The sequence below is a fragment of the Erythrolamprus reginae genome, chromosome 9 (genome assembly GCF_031021105.1).
Source record: "Erythrolamprus reginae isolate rEryReg1 chromosome 9, rEryReg1.hap1, whole genome shotgun sequence".
Lineage (NCBI taxonomy): Eukaryota > Metazoa > Chordata > Lepidosauria > Squamata > Dipsadidae > Erythrolamprus > Erythrolamprus reginae.
The window spans coordinates 22,764,882-22,792,741 of record NC_091958.1 but is presented as its reverse complement, the minus strand read 5'-3'; the positions used below and the strand labels follow the sequence as shown (position 1 = coordinate 22,792,741).

The window sequence follows — 27,860 nt, the reverse complement described above, 5'->3', positions numbered from 1 at the left end:
TTAAATTCTTAATTTAATTCTTAAATTAAGTTCCGATCAGAATGGTTCAGAATTCCATCTTCCATTCTCGATTTTCAACTCCCAGAATTCCCCAGCCAGCCAGAAGTCCTCAAGTCACAAAGTTGCCATCGACAAAGTCAGCAGTGTGGCGTTTGTAGGCACCATGAAGAGTGACTTTACCCCCACTCCCCAGTCCTGAGGTGTGTGCAAGCTGCCACAATTAAATTTTAAAAGCTCTTGAAACATCATGTATGTCATGAGATTTTTGGCCGAAGAAAACAAGATGCTTGAGTGAATAGAGTTGATCTCTTGCAAGGTTTAATGATCTGGTGGGAGGGCCAACAATTGAAATAAAGAATCTGAGAAATGCCTGCTCGGTGACTCCAAGAGATGGAAAAGGCAAAAAAATTAATTGTCCTAATTAAAAAGTGCACAATAAAAATGATTAAGAGATTCCATGCCTATCCCAAGGGATATGGATCAAAATTCAAATTTACCTGTTGCATTTGACTGCCTCCAAGAAAAATAAAAGGGCAGAGAATTTGGGTGGAAACGGGGAGCTGCATAGTTGGTAAAACACCAGCGAGAGTAGTGTGGTGATTAGGAACTGTGGCAAAGGGATTCTTTGGGAAGAAAATGAGGCTTTTTGCAAACAGCGTCGACTTCAAAGCTGTCTTTGTGTTCGTCACAGTTCAAAAGTTCCCGATCTTGCCTCTTGCGTTTGTTGAGTAAGGTGTGATTGCCGTTTTCATCACGTTTGCCTTCGGGGAGGCCCAGAGTTCTTAAACAGGCAATTGCCGCCGCTTGTTCTGCAAGTTTCTTGGATTTTTCCCTGGGAAAGAAAGACGACGGGAATTTGATTGCTAAGAGTCTGAATTTTGATCAATTTTGTGCAAGGACTGGATGGATGGGTTACAACCAGTAATGGCCACTCCCAGAACAGTCGGGATCGTCATTCCGGCAGCGGAAATGGCGATGTGCATGCATCTGTGTGTGCCCAAGGCGCGCACGAATGTCCGGTGTGAGATTTAGCTTCTGAGCATGTGCAGCAAGCAAAATCTCATGCAAGGACACTTGCACACATGAGATTTTGGCGATTTTCAAGCTATTTTTGCTTCTGTGCATGTGCGGAAGCAAAGAAATCGGTGAAAATGGGGTTTCGCTTCTGTGCACATGTGCAGAAGGCAAATCTTGTGCTGGATGCGAGCCCAACCACCCCCAGGATCAGACCGGTAGTAGCCCCTCACCAGTGTTGGTGAACATTTTTTGGCTCGGGTACCAAAAGGGTGTACACATGCGATATTGTGCAGGTGCCCATACTCATAATGCTATACCCCCCCCCCCCCCGTGCATGCACACAGGCTTCACTGAAGCCCCTGGACTTCCAGTAGGCCCACTGGGCTGTTTTTCGCTCTGGAACTCTGTGATTGGCTGCAGAGGCTTTCAGGAAATCTTTTCCAGCTGCAGAAGAAATAGGCCGAGATGTGAGAAGCCTGGCTGCAGGTGTCCAAAGCCAAAGAAGTTCCTGAAGACCTCTGACAGCGAAAGGGAGGTTGGGGGTGTCACACACGTGTACTTCTGGTTTTAGCAATTGCATGTAAATTAATCACCCGCAAGAACATCTAAGACTTGGGGACTTCAACTCCCAGAATTCTCTGGCCAGCAAGAGTTCTGGGAGTTCAAGTCCACAAGTCTTAAACTTGCCTAGGTCAGACACCCTGGTTTCACTTACCGTTGCTACTAGTTTGGAGATGTGTATGTGCATGCCACTTCTGCGCATGCGCAGATCGTCCATGACGGTGTCCAGATGGGTGGGCGGAGCTGCCCACTGCTGCTATTGGTTGGCCTGAACCAGGGTGAACCGGCAGTAACATGCCACTGTACCATAACAACATTCTGTAGCATTATCATTACTCATCTCTTTCCAAGTTGTCACAAACAACTTCACTTATAAAAACACTTCCCCAAAAGCTGCTTACCATAATGATGAGCTGTATTTTTGCCCAGCAACTGTCACCACAGAAGAGAACAGTCGATCCTGCGGTCTTTCGATCTAAAGCAAGGTGAGAAACAAAGGGGGGAGGGGTTGGAAGTCAACGCAAGCGATCCATTCCAATGGGCGTTGGGAGTGAAATGTTGGTGAAGCTATCAAATCCCCCGACAGGTGCCACATTTCCATTCGGGGCTGGGAGCAACCAGTCGCAGTTTAAAGCCAAGATCCAGAAGCTTAAGGCAGCTGGCCCACCGCATTCAAAGGGGCTTTGGGTTCTTTGGTTTTCCTGAACAGCTGCTCCTCCCAAAAACAGAGCAAACTGCTGGCGGAAAAGTTGGAGAATTTCAAAGGCAGCTTGTAGCACAAGAGGCTTGGGCCTAGTGTGTCAAGATCAGCCCCAGACACATAACAACAACAACAACAACAACAACAACAATAATTTATTAGATTTGTATGCCACCCCTCTCCGCAAACACCCCCCCCCCAACTATTTCTTGCTATTGGAGCTAAAGCTTTAAGAGGACAAGGGTTGCTTTTCAAATCAAATATTTATTGTGCTCGTAGACCAGTTTCAGGAGATCCCCTTTGAATGATGGGGGAACTGTGGATGGGTGCTCTACAGGTTCAACAGCTAGAGATAGATGATGTGGCAGAGGAAATATTTAGATTAAATAAACAGACTAAAAGTAATTTAGTAAAAAGTAAAAACGTAGTAATTATAACATGTTCTATTATATTTCAGTATATATAATACTATTTTCCCAATTTAAAAGGAGTTAGAAGTTACCAAAGAAGCATGAAAGTTTCAGCAAGAGTTGGAATTCTAAAAAGAACAAGAAATAATGGATAGATATAGAATATTTTTTAACATGGGTGGTTATTTTATTAAGTGATAGAAAAAAGAAGTAGAAATTGGGAAAATAGTATTATATATACTGAAATATAATAGAACATGTTATAATTACTATGTATACACATATGTTAGTTGAAAAGTTATGATTATGCATATTTAAATGGTAATATCACTATTAGAATTGTATGTAAAGTATATTGACCCAGACAAATACACTGTTCACCAAGCACTTATGGGTGTTAAAAAAATAAAAAGAAAATAATACATACATACATACCTACCTACATACATACATACAATCGGGTGGGTTCTAATTTACTTCACTGCTGGTTCGCTTGCTCTCACGCATGCACAGTGACAAAACATCCAAACCCCCTCCCCAAAAGGGAAAAAGCTCAAAACAAAATGGTGATGCATGCCCAGTGTTAGAAAGGTGGCTTCTGCACATGCGCAGAAGAAAAAAATTCGAGGGGGGGAAAAACCTTAAATAAATAAATTTAAAAAGGGCGGCCCCCACACACTGGCACCAACAAAACTAGTTGTGTGATATCATTGTGACATTACCAGCAGTTTGCTACCAGTTCAGCCAAACCAGTTGAAACAGGGAGGAACCCACCTCTGATCTCTCTCTCTACACACACACACACACACACACACACACACAGTTTGCCCCAAAATAAGACATCCCCAGATAATAAGCCCAATTGGACAGACAGATAGATAGATAGATGATTCCCATTGGGAAGGCATTGTTTAAAACAAATGAATTTCATCGCGCGGCATCTTACTGTTTCATAAGATGGTTGAAGCAGCTTCTCTTTCCTGCACCATTCCAGAAGATACATTTTGGGGGTAATTTGTGGGGGATATTCTCGTCTGAAGAGGGAAAAAGAAAAGAAAAATAAATAAATACTCACTGTAGGCCAGGGGCTACAATCATCTTCAACAGTCCAATCTTCTTAAAAGTTGCTGAACTTGAGAAGCCCTGATCTGTATGCAAAAGGTCATCTCAAATCTATTGACTTGCAGGTTCAGACAGGTTATATAGAACCGGTGGAGGCAATTTGAAGAAACCTGGGTTAGGGATTGGGGGTGCAAGGGTTTAAACTTGGCAAGTTTAAGACGTGTGGGCTTCAACTCCCATTCCTGAGCTAGCATGACTGGAGGAGGAATTCTGGGAGTTGAAGTCCACTAGTCTTTAAGCTGTCAAGTTTGAAGTTTGTAAAAAGTGTACATGGTGGTAAAAAGTATCCTGCTACACTGGTATTTTATTAAATAGTATATTACTACACCAATTGTTTCAGAATACTTTTTTCCTTGTTTTTTTACCTCTAAAATCTAGGTGTATCTTGTACTCTAGTGCGACTTATACTCCAAAAATATGATACGTGCAGTTTGGAGAACCGGTAAATTGCCCCACTGACTGGCCTCTCTCCTCCCCCTCCCTCCTACTTCTCAGGCTCATACACATAGAGCAAACATGAGAAGGAGGTGAGAAGCAGCTAGGTTGAACGCTAGAAGACTTGGCAGAACTTTTCTGTCGGTTCTGTGGGCGTGGCTTGGTGGGGTGGTCTTCCCCACCTCACTTTTAGTAATGTGGGGCAGCATACAAATCTAATAAATAAATAAATAAATAAATAAATAAATAAATAAATAAATAAATAAATAAATAAATAAATAAATAAATAAATAAATAAATAAATAAATAAATAAATAAATAAATGTCAGGTTGGCCATGCCCACTCAGTCACATGACCCCCATCAAGCCACACCCACCAAGTCATGCCCACAGAACCAGTGGGAGGAAAAATCTGAATGTCACCCCTGAATCAACTGTTGATCCAACCATGACTGCTTTTTAGGTTAATAATCAATCTATCAGAATAGAGCTGGAAGGGTCCGTCTTCAAAGGAAAAGCTAAGTCCAGTTGCCTTTTGAGAAAATACCTGTTGGAACAAGCATGACCTAGATCAGGGGTAGGCAAAGGTGGCTCTTCTATGACTTGTGGACTTCAACTCCCAGAATTCCTCAGCCAATCATACTGGCTCAGGAATTCTGGGAATTGAATTCCACCTGTCATAGAAGAGCCAACTTTGCTTAGCCCCTGACCTAGATGAATGAGAATCTCCAGACAAATGGAAGGTAATGAAACCTCACGGTGAAACTCATCCCCTAGCTTCATGAGAATTCAGCCAGCATGATTTTGTCACTGTAAGGACCACAATTCAAGCAAGTTGGCAGTTTAGCCGAAATCTGGTTATTTTAGTATCCAGTATGTGCAGAGAAGAGCAACCAAGAGGATTAGAGAGCTAGAGGCTAAAGCATATAAAGAACGGTTGCTGGAATTGGGTATGTCTAATCTGATGAAAAGAAGGACTAGGGCAGTGATGGCGAACCTTTTTTCCCTCAAGTGCCGAAAGAGCATGCAGGTGCGTTATTGCGCATGTGCGAGTGCCCCCACCCATAATTCAATGTCTAGGGAGGGCAAAAATAGCTTCCCCTACCCATTGGAGGTCCTCTGGAGGCTGGAAATGGCCTGTTTCCCAAGTTGTGGCGGGCCCAGTAGGCTCATGTTTTGCCCTCCCCAGGCTCCAAAGGCTTCCCTGGAGCCAGGGGAAGGTAAAAAAGTCTTCCCACATCCCTCTGGAGGCTCTCTGGAAGCCAAAAACACCCTCCCAGAGCCTCTGTGCAAGCCAAAAATCAGATGGCCGGCACACACATGTACGTTGGAGCTGAGCTAGGGCAACGGCTCGTGTGCTAGCAAATATGGCTCCGCGTGTCACCTGTGCCATAGGTTCGCCATCACTGAACTAGGGGATATATAATAGCAGTGTTCCGATATCTCAAGGGTTGCTACAAAGAAGAGGGAGTCAGGCTATTCTCCAAAGCATCCAAGGGCAGGTCAAGAAGCAATGGGTGGAAATTAATTAAGGAGAGAAGCAAACTAGAATTAAGGAGAAATTTCCTGGCAATTAACAAGCGTTCATTAGCAGTTTCCCCTAATATGGACAATTTTGGGAAGCAAAGTTTCTTCATAAAATACGAGAGAAATTAACTTTGGAGCAAACTGTGCTGTGGCTTGAGTCTAATTTGATACTGCAAGACCACACTTGTGTTATTGTGTGAATGCAACTCAATGATATATTCTGCAGCACAATGCAATTAAAATTGTGGCATAATACGATGCTTGAACACAGGCAACTGTACCTTATCAAACCAAGTTTAAACAGCCTATGGCTTAGTGTAACCCAGAAGTTCTCTCAATGTTTAGTCTCTAAAAGAAACAATAGATGCTAATGATATCACTTACTTATCAAACTTGACTGCCATTTTGATGACATCTGTATCTTCAATGTGATCATCACAATTTGGGTTCTTGACTTGTAGCGAAACCTTTTTCTTTTCCATGAAATCAGATGCTTCTTGGAAAAAACTACGCATCTCAAAAGCTTCACTAATTAAAAAAAAAATCAAATTAATTCCAGAAAATATTATTGGATTTATGGAATAGAATTTTTTATTGGCCAAGTGTGGTTGGACACATAAGGAATTTGTCTTGCTACACATGCTTTCAGTGTACATAAATGAAAAGATACATTTGTCAAGAATGATGAGGTACAACACTTATTGATAGTCCAGGTACAAATAAGCAATCCAATCATATTAACAACCAATCAATATAAATTGTAAGGATACAAGCCACAAAGTTACAGTCATACAGTCATTTGTGGGAGGAAATGGATTAATAGTAGTGCAGTAATAATAGTAGTGAATTAATTATTAAATAAAATTATGTTAAAATTATTATATTAAAATAATTATTATATAAAATAATTAATAGTATTGAAACTGGAATATATTTATATGTGCGCTTATGAACACAAACATACATACACTTTACACATCCATAAGCATACAGGTAGTCTTTGACTTAACAACAGTTCATTCAGTGACCATTCAAAGCTACACACTAAAACATGTGACTTATGATTTTTCACACTTAGGACCATTGTAGCATCTCCATGGTCACATGATCAAAATTCATACGCTTGGCAACTGGTTTGTATGTATGATGGTCGCAGTGACCCAGAGTCACATGATCAACTTTTGCGATCTTCTGATGGGCAAAGTGAATGAGGAAGCCAGATTTAACAATCAGGTTACTAACTTACCAACTTAAGGAATTCACTTAACAACTGTAGCAAGCAAAATTGTAAAATGGGGCAAGTTTCACTTAATGAATGGAAATGTTGACCTCAATTGCTGTTGTTAGTCGACAACTACATGTCTTACAAGAAGCACTGATGATATAGTAAATGGTAAAGAGGCCTCTTGGCTTTCCGATTAAAAAACCCCGAACATCAATGTTCATGTTAACATGTGTGGTTTTAATGTTTTAATGTTTTGTCTTGTTGCTTTTACTTTGTTGTAAGCTGCCTCTTATACGAGATTGGCAGCATATAAATTTAATAAACAAGCAAAGCAAGTGGCGTTCAAAAGATAATTCTTGATAATGTTACGATAACTTTTATATTACTTTGAATAGTATAAGATGAATAAGGTATGTAAGATTAAATTCCACCAGTGATATGAAGATTAGAATTATTTTAACAGAATAATGGAAGATTTTCTTCCAGCAATGGCATTTAACATACTTTAAAACAAGATGTAAACAAAAGTGCCAAAGTTTTTGCATTAAAAACTTTTAACGAATATTTTAACACATTTGCATTTTTATACTTTACACTGTTGGCTTTGTCCTGGGACACATTAATTAAAATTAAAAAAAAACATGAAAATGCCCTTACCAGATTTCCTCTAAAGACTGTGCAGAATGCAGCTTCTTTCCTTGTGTGTTTTCTAATTGGTCCCTTAACATCTGGCATAGGCAATACTTTGTATTGGTATAATGATTATCGTATCTCACTGCCTAAGGAAAACAAGATGAGTAACAACGCTTTAACAAAGGGGAAAGAAAAGTTTTACAACAAGAAAGTTCAAATAGTTCAAATTTTGGCTCAAATGTTTTGTAAAAAAAGAAGATGTCCATAATTATTTTAGACCTCATTAACAAAGCCTGGCCAGGCACCCAAACCCAATTCTTCTTCATTTCAAGAAAGGTGGATTTCCATCTCTCTTGAGTTGCAGGAAATTTTAAAATACGTGAGAAACCTGGTACTAAAACAGTCATCTTTCACTTGTATCAGAGATCTACACTAACAAACTGTGTAGCTTAGATGTGGAATAGCAGCGACTGTGAGAGGGATCTTGGAGTTGTGGTGGACAACCAACTAAATATGAGCCAGCAATGTGCAGCGGCAGCCGAAAAAGCCAATGCAATTCTAAGTTGCATGAACAGAGAGATACAATCTAGGACTAGGGAGGTACTCATATCACTCTATAAAGCCCGAGTTAGACCACACCTAGAATACTGCATCCAGTTTTGGTCACCACACTACAAAAAAGACATTGAAACTCTATAGAAAGTGCAGAAGAGAGCAACCAGGATGATAAGGAGACTGGAAATTAAAACATACAAAGAGCAGTTGCAGGAACTGGGCATGTCTAGCGAAGAGAAGGACCAGGGGTGACATGATATCAGTGTTCCTATATTGCAGGGGCTGCCACAGAGAGGAGGGAGTCAGACTGTTCTCCAAAGCACCAGAGGGCCAAACAAGGAATAATGGATGGAAATTGAACAAGGAAAGATTCAACCTGGGAATAAGGAGAAGCTTTCTGATAGTGAAAGCGACCAACCAGTGGAACAGCTTGCCTGCAGAGTTTGTGAGAGCTCCAACACAGCTAGAATTCTGAGAGTTGAAGTCCACAAGTCTTAAAGTTGCCAGGTTTGAAGACCTCTGTCCTAATGTCTAAACCACAGTAGCTTCCATATGGAAGTTTGACAACCACAGTGTTACTAATTTAACAGCTGCAGTGATATTACCTTCACAAACATGGTAAGAAAAGTTATAAAAATGGGCCAAAAACTCACATAACAAATGTCTCACTAAAAAATATAAATGTTGGGCTCAGTTGTAGTTGTTAAGTACCAGTATAGGGCTGCAGAATCTACAGTCCATGGTTTAATATTACTTCAAACACAGACATAATTACATTTTTTTAAGGGACCACTATCAAGAATGCATACGTATTTGATATATTCCAGCATGACATCCTTCAGGGGCAAAAGTCCCTCCTTCCTGAATACAGAAGGGTTCCACATGGCCGCCCGGGCCACCATTACGGAAGATGCCGAGGTTGCCTCCTGGAAGATCCGAAGGTCAGAATGGGCTTTGACGAAATCCTGAGATCCTCCACTGAAATAAGAGGATAATTCGCATTAGCAGAAGCAGTGCGTGAACGCGATGCAGATGGCAGGTTAGATCTTGTGCCTATGAAGAGTCTTACTTATCCAGGTCACAGTTGTATCAAAAGTGGTTTTTATTTTGAAAAGGGGGTGGTTATTTTATTTTAGAGGAAAAATAAAGGTTTTTCGCTTCCTATCCTGGGAGGTGCATCAGTTGTATCAGATGCTGGAGGAGAGTTATTGAGAGTTGAGATTAGCACAGGAAGCAAAATCTCGTTGGATGCAGGTATGATTGATATTTCGGCAATTTTTTTGCTTCCGTGCATGTGCAGAAGCAAAAAAATTGCTGAAATCTCACTCACACGTGTGTCCCTTCAGGAGATTTTACTTCCTGCGCATGCTCAGAAGCAAAATCTCGCTGGGACGTGCACGCACGCCAGAAACCCAAAGCTGCGCACGCAGCTCCAGTTTTACTTCCGGTGCGACATTCTCATCCGTACTGGTAGGAACCCAATACTGGCACAGAGGTAGAAAACAAGAAAATGGCGACGTCTTATCAAATGGCGCCCATTATCACCCCTACTTTTCATAACAGCTGAAGAAATTTTGTTAAACAGGATTAAAGGTAACAATGAGATACAGAGCATCAGAATTAAAGACCAGGAATACAAGGTCCAGGCATATGCTGACGATATGGTATTCTTTTTCGAAGACCCATCAGAATCCGGGTTGAAATTACTTAGGGATATAGAAAAATATGGCTAAAGAAAATCTACATAGTTTCCAAAGAAGTTATAGACTGATCCTGTACTCGCCTATATTTTAATATGCATTTTTTTTCTTTCTGTTTTTTTTTTCCTTTTCTTCTTTTTCTTTCTGTGTATTATAGTTATATTTGTAAATAAAAAAAAGAAAAAAAGAAAAAAGAAAAATATGGGTAGTTTTCGGGGTTAAAAATTAATAAACAAAAAACTAAAATCATGACTAAAAACATGACCCAAAAAGATAATATAGAATTGGAGAAAATCTTAAATGTGCAAGTAACAAAAAATATCAAATATTTGGGCTTAAATTTAACAAATAAAATTTCATTGATCAAAAAAGACAACTATGACAAACTATTTGTAGAGACAAAGACAACTTTAGAAAAATGGGGAAATCTTCAATTATCTTTTTTAGGAAGAATTGCGGCAAAAAAAAAAGGAAAAAAAAGAAAATGGCGACGTCTGGGAGGATGGGGCGGAGCCTCGTGCTGCCATCACTTCTGGTTCTCTGAACTACCAGCGGGTGCTGCTACTAGTATACCTGGAACAGGCCCTGGTCAAGGACTACCTACTATATTTTTCGGAGTATAAGACGCACCTTAGTTTTGGAGGAGGAAAATGGGGGTGGGGTGGGGTGGAGGATTCTGCCTACCAGATATTCATCTGGCTAGTCCTTAGTTTAGTCAGCTTCAGGATATTAGTTTGCTGGTTTTGAGCCCATGCGCTTGCTTTTCATCCCCGGCTGGGGATAAAAAAAGTTATTAAAACGCTTCACCTATCTCTTTCTTCAGAGAGAGAAACAATGACAAAAGGGAAGATCACTTCGCTAGCAAAGCACAGAAGATCGCTTGTTAGGGCTGAAAAAAAAGGCAGAAGATCGCTTGCTAGCAGAGCACGGAAGATTGTAGTCATTAGGGCTGAAAAAAGGCTCAGCTGAGTGTCGGAGGGAACAGCAATGAAAGAACCAGGCAAAGGGAAGATCACTTAGCTAAGAAAGCACAGAAAATTGTGTTAGCACCTCGTTAGGGCTGAAAAAATATCCTAGTAAAAGCTACATTTGTAGTATAAGCTATACCTACATTTTCAGCCTCTTTTAGGGGAGGAAAAGGTGCGGCTTATGCTCCGAAAAATACAATATATAGCAGTTGTCCAAAGCTCTGCCAACTGCAGATGAAGCAACATTTATGCTCACAATGCACTTTATCAATCCGTGCAGCTTGTTGGCACCAAACATTGGACCTTCCTGCCTTCGAGTGAATTGGTTCTACTTACTTGGCTATCACTGGGATAGAAACCGCCTTGGAGATGGCCTTGATGATGTCGCAATGGACAGGATGGTGAGGCCTCTCTTCTTTCTTCCTTCAGAAAGGAAAAGATCAGGGATTAGCAAGAAGGCTGCGTCAACCTTGAGCCGGTTAGAATTGAACTCCTGGCAGCAGGCAGTTAGTCCGAAACCGTTTTGGGCCTTGGATCTTCAGGCCTGCCACACTTAAATGCTGTAGGAAAGTGGGAGGGAGGATTGCATGGAGTTGTAGAGATATTTAGCCATAACCACATTCTTTTCTCTGAGAGTCAAGGATATTCAGCCTGCCCTTGGAGAGGCATAATTAGGAGGCATCCTTATCACCTTGAGGTTCGACTACTGCAATGCTCTTTACATGGGGCTACCTTTGAAGAGTGTTCGAAAACTGTAGGTAGTACAGAACGCAGCGTCGTGAGCAATCATGGGCCTCCCAAGACATGCCCATGTCTCTACAGCACTCCGCGAGCTGTACTGGCTGCCATTAGTCTCCGAACACAATTCAAAGTGTTGGTTATGATCTATAAAGCCCTACATGGCATCGGACCAGATTACTTACGGGACCGTCTTCTGCCTCGTACATCCCAGCGGCTGGTCAGGACCCACAGAGTTGGCCTTCTCCAGATCCCATCAGCCAGACAATGTTGTCTGGCGGGGCTTAGGGGAAGAGCCTTCTCTGTGGCAGCCCCGGGCCTATGGAACAAGCTCCCCCCAGAGAGGCACACTGCCCCCACTCTCCCTGCCTTGCATACAGTTTTAAAGACCCACCACTGCCAGCAGGCTTGGGACCAGTGAAATTTTAATATCTTGCCCTGCCCAATGAATGAATACATGATGCATGAATGTTTGTTTAATTTTTAACTATGGGGATTTTTAGATTGTAATTTTACTTAGATTTCTAACCTGTTTATGTTACCTTTGTTGTAAACCGCCCTGAATCTCAGAAGGACAGCATAGAAATCAATCAAACAAAAAAACAAACAAATAAATAAATCTCCAGTTGGAACGGTGCATTGATTAGACCATGTGATGGATACGTGGGTTCTGGGGCAGGGACTTGGACTTGGGACTTTCTTTTTGATGGGGAAAACCTGGAAGCTTTCAGATCTGGGTTTCCCCAGATGTACCAATATCACTTCTCTAATAAAAGTGGAATTCTGAAGAATGCTTAGTCTCGGAGTGCTTTTACAGCCCTCTCTAAGTGCTTTACAGAATCAGCCTATTGCCCCCAACAATCTGGGTCCTCATTTGACCCACCTCGGAAGGATGGAAGGCTGAGTCAACCTTGAGCCAGTGGTGAGATTTAAACTGCTGAACTACAGCTAGCACTTTGCTGAAGTATCCTGCAATGCTGCACTCTAACCACTGCGCCACCCCGGCTTATGTCCTTATGATGTAGGACTCACAAGATTTTTTTTTTCTTTTCAGAACGAGAATTACTTTACCTTCCATGAACGGCAATGGCAGTCACTCCAGCCTGCTCTATCCTCTTTACCAATCTTAGCGTTTCTTCTTCCTGAAAATGGTGTGGGGGAAAAAAAAATTCAGCACTCACCCAAAGATTGCTACTTATTTCACAAATAAGCACGCAAAATCTCTTCTTTGGGGGGGGGAGGGGTGCAGGGGAGGCAAAAAGCTGTTGTTGACTTTGGGATGGTGGCCAGTTGGTGTCGCCCATGAGTTGGACTTGCCCAATGCATGCACCAACACCAGCAGATGACATGGCTCCCCAAGTCAACAGAGACTGTGAAAACTTTTGCATCTCATTTGGAAATCAAGGACCCAGAGTATGGAAGAAGAATGGAGTGACACACACCGCAAGAGGCTTGAGCTCAAAATGTGAAGTTTCCACAGTTTGTGTTGATTTCCACAGTCTGTGTCATCTGCTGGTGTTGGTCCACTGTGCCTCATTAAGTCCAGAGTCAATGCAGCCGTCTACCAGGAGATTTTGGAGGACTTCATGCTTCCTTCCACAGACAAGATTTATGGGGATGCTGACTTCAATTTTCCAGCAGGACTTGGCACCTGCCCACACTGCCAAAAGCACCACAATCTGGTTCAATGACCGTGCTTGATTGGCCAGCAAATTCACCTGACCTGAACCCCATAGAGATTCTATGGGGCATTGTCAAGAGAAAGATGAGAGACATGAGACTGAACAGTGCAGAAGAGCTGAAGGCCGCTATTGAAGCATCCTGGTCTTCCATAGCACCTCAGTAGTGCCACAGGCTGATAGCTTCCATGCCATGCCACATTGAGGCAGCAATTGCTGCAAAAGGGGCCCAAACCAAGTATTGGTCCAATATTGTTCTATGTACAATCCTTGTTTTATTGATTGCATGTAATATTCTAATTTTCTGAGATGGTGGATTTGGGGTTTTCACGAGCTGTACCCCATAATCATCACAATTATGAAAAATCACGGCTTGAACTATCTTGCCTTGTGTGTTATGAATCTCTCTCATATACTACGTTTCACCTTTTAAGTTGCATTACTGAAATAAATGAAGTTTTGCACGATATTCTAATTTTTCCAGTTTTACATGTGATATCTGAAATGTTGCAATACATTCTTACCGATGACAAAATTCGGATTTTGCAGGTGACTGGCTTAGATACACCATTGACGAGCGTAGTCAGAATCTAAAGAACAGAAAACAACAGCATCTTTTAAGAACCAAAGGTGCAGAATGACGCTTGGGAAACTTGGGTGAATACTGCAAAAGATTATTTCCTCATTAGGAGATTTCAAAAATCTCTCCCCAAGTTCTCAAACAAATAATAAACAAGTTAAATGACTCTGAATGATTTCCTATTGCATTTTTCTCCAGCAAGGTCCACAATTCTCCCTGCAAGCTGCAGATAAATCTTTCTGGATTCTGCCTGATCCTCCAGACAAGCTCTGAACTAGGATCGGGGGAAGCTTGAATAAATTCCTGGGGTCACTGAACTTTAACATCTACCCTGGCCCATGACTGAACCTAGTATATATGTCAGGTTGAATGTGGATGATTGACTTTTTAAATGAACTAGGGTTTTAGAATAGGAATTGTTTAGATTTTTATATGTTTTTAGGATTGATGTTTTCTACTTAGAATTTTAAATGTTAGATTTCTTGTACATTTGTATTTGTTTTGTTGTGAGCCACCCTGAGTCTCAGGAGAAGGGCAGCCTAGAAATCTAAATAATAATAATAACAACAACAACAACTACTACACTCCACATTCTCATGCCCTGCTACCTTTTGCAGACAACCCTTCAGTTCCTTCAACCTCCACCTGATTTTATTCTTTATAAATAACCACATAAAATGATAAGCAGGACACTCTGCATACTCACAGACTCTATTTGGTCCGGATCCGACAAAAGTGCTGCTCCCATTCCTCCCTGGGGAAAATACACACACACACACACACAAAGACCTTCATTTATCATCTTGGCAACCCAAAATATCTCAGGGCGGTCCTACAGGTAGTCCTTGATTTAGAATAGAATAGAAAAGAAATAAGAATAGAATAGAAATAAGAATAGAATAGAGTAGAAATAAGAATAGAATAAAATAGAAATCAGAATTAGAATAGAATAGAAATCAGAATAGAATAGTATAGAATAATTCTTTCAGCTAAGCACAATTGTATTTGCAGCCTGCAAATTCCTGGGGGGTGGGGGTGGGGGTTGTATTTCAAAGGCTTGAAAGAAAAATGTGTTTCATATTTTTAAAGAGTCTTCGATGAAATGAATGAGAAAGTTGACAAAATTCAAATAATGATCCAAGTTATACCAATATTCATAAAATCGGAGGCATCTATAAGGACCCTGTTTTCCCCAAAATAAGACATCCCCTGATAATAAGTCCAATCAGCCTTTGGGTACAAGGCAACAAAGCCAGGCAGTTATTTCAGGGTTCAGAAAAAAATATAACATGGGGTTTTATTCTCAGGGAAATATGGTATGATTTAAAAAGAAAAAAACCTGCAGATGGGCAAAATCATACCTTTGTGGAGTATTCTTTGGGGCATCCCATGTTGACATCAATGCCAGCCACATCCTCCTCGCTGAAACGACAAAAAGAGAATCACAAATGCATAAGGAGATTTTAACATTTAGACACACACAAATGCCATGAAGCAATTCATTTTCAGAGCGACTTAGAAGTGGCTGAAACAATGAGATGCAAAGCAATATATTTATTCTGACAGATACATACACAAGTTTGGCTACTGCCAAGGCTCTCTCAGCATCAGCTGTGCCCTGAAAAACAGTGAGGGAAATAAAACATATAGGATTAATTTTCTAGAAAGATTATTCTAATTCATTCTTCAATTCAAGAGGTCCCCAAATTGCTCACATATACATTAAAAATATATAGATAGTCTTCATTTAAAAACCCTAAAAACCCAGGAACTGGCAACTCTGTCTTTAAAGCAAAGCAGCAGTTGTTAAATGAGAAATAATATGACTACAACTGCACTTTATGGCTGGAAAGAGACAAGACTACTGTCAGGTGCAAAGGTTCAGGACCATGTGTGAAGTGGCAGTAAAGAAGATTCATTGCTCATTCATTCATTATTTTAGTCAAATAAAATTCAATACTAAAGTGGCACCAGGTAAGAGTAAACAGAATTCAGGAGGGGTTGGACTAAAAGCATCTGTGGGAACATGATGGTTTTAGATTGATGACTCACTTAACCCTGCACTCCAGCACTGCCTGCTCTTCTCAAACCACTACTTAGAACAATTCAGTAAAAATGATAGGGAAAATATATAAATTTCTTATCGCTCATAAAAATATAGAGTTGACTCTAAAAGATACCATGATAAGATGGTGCAGAAATATAGGTAAGGAAATAGATATAGATACTTGGGAAAAAGTCTGGATTAATAATTGGAAAATGACCAAGTCAGTTTCATTAAAAGAAAACCAAATTAAAATGTTTTATAGATGGCACCTTCCACCAAACAGGATTGCAAAAATGTTTCCTAAAACATCCCCACTGTGTTGGAAATGCAAGAAAGATATAGGAACTTATTACCATCAATGGTGGACATGTGGTAAAGCTAAAATTTATTGGAAGATGATTGAGAAGATATTAAAAGAAGTATTAAAACATGACATAGATAACACCCCGGAATTTTACTTATTAGGAATTACTAATCAGACTTATAAGAAGGAAACTCTTTATTTAATCATACACATATTAACTGCGGCTAGAATAATATATGCGCAAAACTGGAAGGGGGAGGAAATCCCCAAGAAAGAAGAAGTTATAGCTAAAATATTAGATTGCGCTGAAATGGATATGATGACAAGACGATTAAACGATCAAGAAGATACAAAATTTTATGAAACATGGAACAACATATATAAATGGTTAGATAAGAAAAAATAAGAGATAGATCTGTTTTTATTTAGGTAATAACAATATTAGATGTATTTGTTGATGATTTTGATATAGTAGTTTACCCATAAGCGATATATTAAAAATTTTGTTTTATGTATGTTTAGTAATTGAGATTTGTTTAAATGTTTGATTAGATGAATATATTATACATAAACAACATATTAAGCATTTTTACTTATACCGTACTAATATTATATTTAAGATTTGAAAATTTTTTACTAGACTTTTTAACATTTAACAAATGTTTGATTATGTATTCTTTTTTCTATTTGAATGTATACTTTCAAAAGAAGCGGGGAAATACATCCCCATTTTATGTTTAATGTTTGTTTGTCTGTATGTCTGTTTTATGAAAAATAATAAAAAAAAAAAAAAAAAAAGGAGCACACCTTCAGCTTTTGTCTGCTAACTTCCCCGCGCTTTGAAAAGCTCACGTGCCTGCTTCCTGTCTTGTACACATTGAAAGCAATACAATTATGCTACTGCCCATTAGGCAAGTAGCTTACTCTCTTGAAAACTCTTTCTCTCACTCTCTCTAGTCTGTGAGAGGTTGGGGAAAGGTCAAGGAAACAAGAGATTACCTACAGGAATTAATTTAATTTAATTTATTATTTTTCTTTCTTTCCATTTCTCTTCTTTCTTTTCTTTCTCTTCCTTCTTTCTTTCCTTCTTCTTTCTAATATGATTTGATTGCTTATATGCACCCAGGCTATCATTAAGTGTTGTACCTTATTATTCTTGGCGAATTTATCTTTTATGTACACTGACAGCAGGTGCACCAAGACCAATTCTGTGTGTGCAATCAGACGGCCAATAAAATTCTATTCTATTCTATTCTTTCTTTCTTTTTCCTTCCTTCCTTCCTTCCATTTTTCTTTCCTCTCCCCACATGATCAACCCGATTTTACCACGTTTTTGTAGCAGTTGTTTTACTTTTAACAGTTACTTTTGCTTTTATAAATCATGCAGATTCGTACCATCTGAAAGACAACACGGTCTTTTTCTCTTTCACACGTTCTGAACACCACTCTCTCATTGGAGGCAACAAAGTCTACAGTGTCAAGGATTTCTGTCAGACACAGAAGAGAAAAAAACCCCTGTATTAAGGACTAAATTAACAGATTGTTAAACAATTATTAACACGCCAATATTGCCAGTCAAGATTTCACTTCTTAGATCACCACTACTGATGACAGACAGATAAACATGATATCCATGTTGAAAGTTCAGTGTTTAATTTTATTAATTTTGCTTGCTAAGGCACTTTTACAGAAGCTCTGAATACTTCCAAAGCAAGGATCCTTTACATAAGTGTCATAAACAATACATTTAATGATCTATAAATAAAGTTAAACATGCCAGCAATTTATAAGATGAGTCACAAGGAAGAGCAACAGGTCATTATTATTATTATATTCAAGTTTAGCTTAGTTTACAGCTGGAATGATTAATTATCTATACCATCATTTGATGAAAGTTTATGAGTTACATATTCAAATACAGTGGTACCTCGAGATACGAGTTTAATTCGTTCCGGACCTGGGCTCTTAAGTCGAGCAGCTCTTATCTCGAACGACTTTTCCCCATAGGAATTAATGTAAATAATTTTAATTGGTTCCAGCCCTCAAAAAACTCACAAAGTTAGTCTAAATTATGCAGAAAGATATGTTTTTAATGAAGAAATGTACATGTACATATAAATGAATAATGAAGTTTCTTTCACTTAACTTGTAAACTTTCTTAAACTTTTAAATTTACATATGTTCAACTTCTCTGCCACCCAATCCTGTAGGACAGAGGTCCCCAACCCTTTTTGCACCAGGGACCGGCTTTAAGCGATCAAGAGAGGAATGGGTGAATGAATGGACGGAGGGTGGGAAGGAAGGAAGGAAGGAAAGAGGGAAGGGACAGGAACAGAGGAAGGAAGCAAGGAAACTTATGAAAGGGGAGAGTAAGAGAGGAATGAGTGAAGGGAGGGAGGGAGGGAAGAAGGTGGGAAGGAGAAAGAAAAGAAGAAATAGAGGAAGGGAAGGTAAAAGAGAGAAAGAAAAAGAGCAAGAAAGAAAGAAAGAAAGAAAGGGGGAAGGGACAGGAACAGAGGAAGGAAGCAAGGAAACTTATGAAAGGGGAGAGTAAGAGAGGAATGAGTGAAGGGAGGGAGGGAGGGAAGAAGGTGGGAAGGAGAAAGAAAAGAAGAAATAGAGGAAGGGAAGGTAAAAGAGAGAAAGAAAAAGAGCAAGAAAGAAAGCTGCAAGCACCCCCCCGAGCCCCCCAGGCCGGCTGCAACCTTTTAAAACAGGCGCGCCGCTTCGCGTCTGTCTCCTGAAGCCGAACGCGGAAGTTAGCATTTGGCTTCAGGAGACAGCTCCTTGGCGCTTGTATCTCGAATTTGGGCTTGTAAGTAGAACAAAAATATCTCTCCCCTCCCAGCTCTTATCTCGAGTTGCTCTTAAGTAGAGCAGCTCTTATGTCGGGATTCCACTGTATGTACCAACCAATTATTACCATTTTTACTACTGTTAATTTCAGTTTCATCAAAGACACTTTAATTTCTTTAACAAGCACTTTATCTAAAAAAACCAAACAGCATTAATCATTGTCTTAAGCTTACCAGTTAGAAAAAACAAAACTTCTTCATGTTATTTTTCACTCAAATATCAGTTAAATACTTGCCATTTACAACTCTTTTGCACTGAAGCATCTTTATGTCAATCAGCTCCTTAAAAAAGAAGGCAGAGGTTACCAAAGAATTGTATCTCAACAGAAAACAAACAAACAATTTAAAAAGTAACCACCCTTTTTTTCCTTTAGAAAGGGGGAAAGATATCCAGGCTGTTTTATTAGCAATAATGTCTGTCACTGCTGTCTTCTGAGATATTTCAAGACAAGTTTTCAGCTCTGGAAATTCCCTAGTGGTGTCTCTTCCCAATTAGTATTGGTTGATTTTGCCATTTGCTGAGACAAAACTAATTATATAAATACAGTGATGCCTCATCTTACAAACACTTCGTCATACAAACTTTTCAAGATACAAACCCAGGGTTTAAGATTTTTTTGCCTCTTCTTACAAACTATTTTCACCTTACAAACCTACCGCCACCGCTGGGATACCCCGTCTCTGGACTTCTGTTGCCAGCGAAGCACCCGTTTTCCCCCTCCCAGCGAGGGGAGCCTCAGTGAAATCGCAGCATTGCAAAAACACAGAGGTCCAGAGGTGGGGTTTTGAGGACTTTGGTGTTTTTTCGATGCTGCGATTTCACTGATGCTCCCTTCGCTGGGAAACCCCACCTCTGGACTTCCGTTGCCAGCGAAATACTCGTTTTTGTGATGCTGGGATTCCCCTGCTGAGATTCCCCTGCAGCATCGCAAAAACACAGAAGTCCAGAGGTGGGGTTTCCCATGGAGGGGAGCCTCAGGAGAATCCCAGCAGCGCAAAAACAGGCACTTCGGCTGGCAAAAGGAGTGAATTTTGGGCTTGCACGCATTAATCGCTTTTCCATTGATTCCTATAGGAAACATTGTTTTGTCTTACAAACTTTTCACCTTAAGAACCTCATCCCGAAACCAATTAAGTTTGTAAGACAAGGTATCACTGTACTGAAGAGACTTTTACAATCAGGAGTCCCAAACACTTCAAATATGGTGTCTTGAAATCTAAGGTACTTGTGAATTTCTGTTCAGAGTACTTCCCTCAGAGTACTTGCTACATAATGGTTAGAATACATCATTACTACATAATGGTTAGTACACATTATGTATACACAGGTCAGAAAAAGGGCTGAGAAAGTATATACAAACACTCGCATCCTGGACATAAAACTATACTTATTTTTTCCCATATCTTATGCAGTTATTCATATTGTTTAATATATTTACATTCTCATATTTGGTGTTTGGTAGGTTTTTTATCATTAATATTACACTTATTAATATTAAATAGTTAATACAGTGTTCCCTCGATTTTCGCGGGGATGCGTTCCAAGACCGCCCACGAAAGTCGAATTTCCGTGAAGTAGAGATGCGGAAGTAAATACTCTATTTTTGGCTATGAACAGTATCACAAGCCTTCCCTTAACATTTTAAACCCCTAAATTGCAATTTCCCATTCCCTTAGCAACCATTTAGATTATTACTCACCATTTTTATTTATTAAAGTTTATTTTAAAAAATATTAAAGGCAGGCGAAAGTTTGACGATGACATATGACGTCATCGGGCGGGAAAACCCATGGTATAGGGAAAAAACCCGTGAAGTATTTTTTTAATTACAGTAATATATTTGAAAAACCGTGGTATAGCCTTTTCGCGAAGTTCGAACCCGCGAAAATCAAGGGAACACTGTACTGTAGTTAATTCACTTCACCTTTATATAATAAAATTATTTAAACTTGTCCCCTCAAGATGGCACTATTGTGCATTGCATGACAAAACAACTAGACACAAATACTGTACTGTATAGGTTTTTCCCTCTGCTGAACACTCAGTTACCAAGTGTCTTATACCTAAGTATATATTCACTCATATAGTATGGCTGTATTACTATTAATCTTCTTACCTTTTCTACTATTTTCTCCTATTAGTATTATATTATATTACTTTATATGTATAAAAAGGTAAAGGTTCCCCTCGCAGGTATGTGCTAGTCGTTCCCGACTCTAGGGGGCGGTGCTCATCTTTGTTTCAAAGCCAAAGAGCCGGTGCTGTCCAAAGACATCTCTGTGGTCAAGTGGCTGGCATGACTAAAGGTGAACAGAATGCTGTTATCTTCCCATCAAAATTGGCCCCTATTTTTCTACTTGCAATTTTTACATGCGTTCGAACTGCTAGGTTGGCAGAAGCTGGGACAAATAACGGGAGCTCATTATGTTACGCAGTGCTAGGGATTCAAACCTTTTGATTGACAAGCTCAGTGTCTTAGCCACTGAGCCACCGCATCCCTTTTATAGGTCTACTGAGAGCTTATGCATCAGAGGCAAATTCCTTTTTCGTCCAATTACACTAGGCCAATAAAGCCATGTAGTCTATTCCTATTCTATTATCACCTGAGAACAATGTGAAAGAGATGAAAACACCTGTGTCCCCCTACCTCACAATATACAATATCAGCACCATAATCCAAAGCCAGTAGTCTCATCGGCAGGGTCCCAACTCGCACCATTGGAGCCAGTATTGCTTTGTTTGTGAAAGTGAGGGCTGCGCGGTTCATTGGCATGATGTCTTTGGAATCAGCTGAAAGGAAGGAAACTGGGGAGGAGTGGATATGTTCAAAAATTAAAGAGTCCCACTGAATTGGAGCAGCATAAAAACTGCCCAATTAAATTATTCTTTACATAAATAAAACCATCTGTTGCACTTATAACAACTATCACAGTCAGACACAGCACCCAATCCTAGCTTAATTCATTTGTTGTTATACAGAAAAGGAAATATGAAATATTTAAGATAAATTAGTATAGAAGAATGTAAGACTATTATATGCAACAATGTAAAAGAAGTAATAAAAAATAATGAAAGAACAAATAATTTATAAAATGCATACACACACACACACATATACATACAATATCCATATATCTCTATCTCTCTATCTATCTATCTGGATATTATAACTGCCGGTATCAATATTCACCAATGTAAGCTTACAGTATATATGGGGAAATTGTACCCCTAATTGCTTGTTTTGTATATGTGTATGTTTTTAAAAAAAATAAAATTTACAAAAGGAAAGGGATTATTCTAACCAAAGAAAGACTTGATTCTGATAAAATAACTGAATCCATACAAGTATTTGACTTGCAACCATTTGTTTAACAACTGTTAGAAATTATAACGGCACAGAAAATTAAGTGACCTATGACTTTTTACACAACTGTGCAGCATGGTCATATGGCCAAAATTCAGACACAAGTTTAGGATTACCCGTACATAGAAACAGAGTTGCCAATTTCAATCTGATTTCACGGCTTGAATGTAATGTTACATACAAATCCATTGTCGTAGGTATTGCTTCTGAATTCTGCCATGTTAATCGGAATGTTAATTTTGAATTAATATTATACCATTATTAAGACACCTATTGTAATTGTTGTGGGGTTTTTTAATGTTTAAGTTTTATAAATACACTGCCCCCCAAAATAAAGGGAACACTTAAACAGCATAATATAACTCCAAGTAAATCAAACTGTCCACTTAGGAAGTAACACTGATTGACAATCAATTTCACATGCTGTTGTGCACATTCAACTTTGTACAGAACAGAATATTTCACTCATTCAGATCTAGGATATGTTATTTGAATGTTCCCTTTATTTTTTTCAGCAGTATATAAAAGTCAGCAATTGTGTTGAAACAATTCACCAAACATACCCTTGTATATAATGAATTCAATCACTAAATAACTTGTTTCTGAATGAATCATTTTTTGAGCAGTATATTTTATTGAAAGTCTTAAAAACATGAATATATGCATGCATGCTGACTGGAGTTAACTTTAGGTTTTAAGTAGGTTTTTATAGTTTAGATTGTACATTTGACTTCTTTTTATTGTTTTGTATTTTATATTTTTGTAAGCCACCCTGAGTCCTCTGGGATTGGGCGGCATAGAAGTTTAATAAATAAATAAATAAACATATGTAGTATCAAAATTGCAATACACAAACTAAACAACTAACAAAAAAAGCTGCTGCATAAACAACTAACCCAGGACCCAAAAACCCCAAAAGAGGGAGGAAGAAATAAATATTCAGTTATTGTTGTTTTTAAAGACCTCCCACTGAAACTGCAATGAGATTTATTTTTTTCATCGCCTATAGATCGTTTCATCTGTCTTGATCACGCACCCTATTTGCTCCCTTAAAACGATAGCTGAACAGGGGAGGCATCATATCCCTATTTTGGTTGACTGTTGCACAGACATGTAGAGCAACATCAAAATTGCGGGCCTTTCAAATCTGGCCCCATGTCTTCCCTTAGAGCTTCGGTTCTAGGAGAATTTTCTCCACTTCCGCAAGGCATTAAAGACATTCCTCTCTGATTCAGCATATTGAAATATCCTTGTTGTGGGGATCAGCAAGAGAGGAGGACATTGGAGAGGTTGGGAATGGTTTTTAACAAGTTTTGTGGTTATATTAGTTGTATTTTAGCTAAGTATGTGTATTGCCTACTGTCTGTCTTTGCTAGTTGTGTATGGCTTGCTATTATGCCCTTTCTTAAAAGGGCATTATAAATTATTATTATTATTATTATTATTATTATTATTATTATTATTATTATTGCTACTATTATTACTACTACTACTACTACTATTATTATTTCCTCAATATCCAAGCTCATTTAAGAATAACAGAATAACAGGAGAGAATTGGGAGGGGTCTTGCGAGATCGTCTAGTCCAGCCCCCTGCTCAGGTAGGGGATCATAAACCATTCCCTGAATTTACTATATTTTCGCTCCACCTTTGTATACATAATTCAAAATAACAAACCTCCGAGTCTTCGGAGAGGGGCGGCATACAAATCTAATTATTATTATTATTATTATTATTATTATTATTATTATTATTATTATTATTATTATTATTATTATTACTACGCTCCCACCCCGTTTTTCCCTACCACCCGAATAAGGGTGGGAGAGACCTCGGAGGTCTTCTAGACGAGCCCCCCTTTTCAAGCAGGAGAAACCTATACACAACTACCCTGGGAAATGGGCGAAGTGTTGCAGGAGGTTCTGTTGCAGGAGGTTCTGTTAGGCCCAGCCTGTCCTGGGGGGAGCTCCAGCCCTTCCCTCCGGCAGGGGACGGCTCGGTTCGGAAGCGGTTCCCGGCTCAACTCACCAGACGCCGGTTCCCATCGCTCGGGGTCAGCCTCAGCCTGCGTTCCTGCGCATGCGTAAGGCGACCAAATATGACATCAAGGCCTTGCGTTTTTCCCTCCGCGACAGATTTCCCTCCCAATTGATCTCTATATGTTTAAATCTCAAACCCTCTTATATAAACCATTATAAAACCTATGGGGAAAACATCCTAAATGCCCCAAAGTGACGTATTATCTCTCCATTAAGGAGAGGCTCCTCTACATTTTACACAGTCTATGGTTTTTAACCTCCTCGCGTCCTGGACGTCATCGAGGTGCGCCTCCACCGCGAGGCCTAAAAAACAACATCCGTTGGATTACGTCATCCATTGGCGACCGTCGCGTTTTCCTTTGTACCGCTCCATCATGGCGTTCTCACTTTGGAGGATTCGCAGACCCGCCACGGCCGCCCGGTTTCCCTCGTGGCTGCCGCCGGCCGCGTACGGCAGGCCGGTGCGTCGGGCCTTCGGAGCGTCCCCGCCTGATGACCGCGTAGTGCGGATCCCCCATGCTTGGAAGCTGAGGCTGGAGCGGCCGGCGGCCAGGCGGGAGCGAGGCGGGAGCCCCGAGAGGGAGCGAGGCGCGTCCTCCGGGGAAAAGCTGCTGCTGCGGACTCGGAGGAAGGAACTGAGCCAGGCGGCCCGGTACACGGTGGGCCGCCTGGACCGGCCGCGCTTGGTGTCGGACGGCTGGAAGCACCGCCTCTCGCAGGGGGATTATTTCCAGCTGGAGCGGACACGAAAGGAGCCTCCGCTGGAGCCGGACGACGAGGAGGCCCCAGCCACCTTCCCCGAACTGGGCTTGGAGCCTCGCGTGGTGACCCCCTTGCAGGAGGTGCTGGGCATCTCGCGGCCTTCGCCGGTGCAACAGCGCACCATTCCGGCCCTGCTGAAGGGGGGCCACGCGCTGTGCGGGGCGGAAACGGGCAGCGGTAAAACCTTGGCCTACCTGCTGCCTCTCATCCAGCGGCTTTTGCAAGCCCCAAAGTTATCGGAGGACAACGCTTATGCGACCTCTCCGCGCTCTTTGGTGGTGGTGCCCTCCCGAGAACTCGCTGGGCAGGTGCGTAGAGTGGCTGCCCTCTTGGCTGAGCCTCTGGACTTGCAGGTAAAGGAGATCGGTGGGGGCCGGGGCATGGCTGTGGTTCGGCGCCGGATCCATGAGGGTCCCACTGACCTCCTGATCGCCACGCCAGGGGCCCTGAGCAAAATTCTGAAGAGGAGGATGTTGTCTTTGGAGAAATTGCTCTTCTTGGTGTTAGATGAAGTGGATACGCTGCTGGATGCCTCATTCATAAATCTGGTGAAAGATATAGTCCAGCATGCTTTTTTGAAGGATGTCGCTCAGCAAGCTTTTCTGGACCCAAAGTTTGTAGACAGGGATGATGCTTGGGATCCCAAAGCCCAGCTGGTAGCTATGGGTGCTACTCTTCCAAAGGGGCTAAGTCAGATGTTGTGCGAATCTGCGGATCTTTCCAACTTCACCGTACTGACCGGCTCGAGTTTGCATTGTCTTCAGCCTCACGTGGAGCAAAGATTCATACGTTTGAAGGGTTGTAACAAAGTAGCAGAACTGGTACAGCTCCTCAAAGAACGAAGGTCCTCTTCTGGAGCTGTTATTATTTTCTGCAACAGAGCCAGCACTGTTAACTGGCTGAGTTACATTTTAGAAGACCATAACATCAAACATTTACGCCTGCAGGGAGAAATAGCAGCAGATATACGAGCGGGCATATTTAATGCCTTTCAGAGAGGCGAATCTGACATTTTGTTATGTACCGATATAGCTTCCCGTGGATTGGACACCATTCATGTAGAGCTCATAATTAACTACGACTTCCCTTTAACATTGCCAGATTACCTGCATCGTGTGGGGCGAGTCGGTCGCATCAGCAGTAAATTCCTTGGGACTGCGGTCAGTTTCGTAACTCATAGGTGGGATGTAGATCTTGTTCGGAAAATAGAAACAGCAGCTCGCAAAAGAAATCCACTCCCAGGACTAGATATAGTTGTTAAGGAGTCTTTGGGCAAAAAGTGGAAATTTTGAATTTGCCTGGAGGACCAATAATTAATCTAATGTTTGAAGCAATTCCTAATATATTTTGGACATTCTGTGTATTTGATTTTGGACAACTCAATTCCTTAATAAAACTGCTAATATATGGAACAGCATGCTGTAGTCACCAGATTTATTCAACGTATTAACATATGTTTTGTATTGGGCAAATTGACTATATATTCTACAAATGGCAAAATCCAGCAGTTCAGGTTCAAAATGGTCTGGTCCTCAACCATACAAAACCCCCTCCAGGCTCTGCTCTTCTAGGTGCAATTTGTTAAGTTTCCTGGAAATATATTGCACATACTGGAAGCAGTTCAACAAAGACTGTTTATTACATTCTGAATTCAGAAAATTGTCTATAGCTAGTCCTGCACATACAACAGTTTGTTTAATGATCAAAGTTACAACAGCACTAAAAAAAAGTGACGTTATGACTGTTGCTACAATCCCATGATTATGTGCAAAATTCAGATGCTTGGCAACTGACTCATATTTATGACAGTTGAATGGAGTCCCAGAGTCATATGATCTCCTTTTGAAACATTCTGACAAGCAAAGTCAATGGGGAAACTCAATTAACGTAATAACCATGTTACTAACTTTGATGATTCACTTAACTGTGGCAAGAAGGGTCATAAAGTAGGATAAAACTCATTTAACAAATGTCTTAGTTAGCTACAGAAATTTGGGGCTCAATTGTCATAAGTTGAGGACTACATATACATATATGTTCCCTCTAATCTGCGTGGCCATGCAGCAGCGCACATAACGAGAGAATGATGTGCAGCAGTTTCCAGCTACCACGTGCTGTTTACTAATATCAGGCTTCACAACTGCATGCCCGCACACATGACTAGAGAATAACGTGCAGCAGTTTACAATTTATTTATTATTTATTTATTTATTTATTTATTTAATTTTTATGCCGCCTTCTCCTTAGACTCAGGGCGGCTTACAACATGTTAGCAATAGCACTTTGTAACAGAGACAGCCTATTGCCCCCACAATCCGGGTCCTCATTTTACCCACCTTGGAAGGATGGAAGGCTGAGTCAACCTTGAGCCGGTGATGAGATTTGAACAATTGACGCACGCCATTTTTAACGCTAGAGGGACCGTTGCTGTACGTCCTTAATTTTGTTTGAACTATTATAATCTAATGCAGTGTTGTGTTGCTACCGTTTCGACCCAGTATGGCAAACCACCGGCAGGAGACTCTGCTCATCTGCCTGGACATCGACAAAAAATATTGCGCATGCGCAGAAGTGCTGCATACGCGCCCACATACTCCCAAAGTGGTAACAAAGGTAAGTAGAACCCACTACTGGTC

The 27,860-nt window shown here is 40.5% G+C and overlaps 2 protein-coding genes across 3 annotated transcripts; one reads left to right on the top strand and one right to left on the bottom strand.

Moving 5' to 3' along the window:
* DUS2 (dihydrouridine synthase 2) lies at positions 1 to 24,767 on the bottom strand. 2 transcript variants are annotated; one of them, XM_070760467.1, is made up of 16 exons: positions 24,452 to 24,767; positions 21,705 to 21,862; positions 19,293 to 19,338; positions 17,597 to 17,688; positions 15,425 to 15,468; positions 15,212 to 15,272; positions 14,557 to 14,604; positions 13,795 to 13,860; positions 12,663 to 12,733; positions 11,190 to 11,276; positions 8,995 to 9,163; positions 7,655 to 7,776; positions 6,157 to 6,300; positions 3,635 to 3,722; positions 1,980 to 2,053; positions 1 to 832 (listed from the first exon to the last, which is right to left on the bottom strand). In XM_070760467.1, the coding sequence occupies exons 2-16, from the start codon at positions 21,828 to 21,830 to the stop codon at positions 601 to 603; spliced, it is 1,470 nt and encodes a 489-aa protein (XP_070616568.1). In that variant the 5' UTR covers positions 21,831 to 21,862; positions 24,452 to 24,767; the 3' UTR covers positions 1 to 600. The 2 variants fall into 2 exon arrangements, with proteins under 2 accessions (XP_070616568.1, XP_070616567.1); XM_070760466.1 differs by having other exon boundaries at positions 24,314 to 24,722.
* On the top strand, positions 24,693 to 26,641 carry DDX28 (DEAD-box helicase 28). The gene has a single exon (XM_070760465.1). It carries the CDS (start codon positions 24,708 to 24,710, stop codon positions 26,514 to 26,516), a length of 1,809 nt encoding a protein of 602 aa, XP_070616566.1. The 5' UTR covers positions 24,693 to 24,707; the 3' UTR covers positions 26,517 to 26,641.
* The last annotated feature ends 1,219 nt before the right edge of the window (positions 26,642 to 27,860 follow it).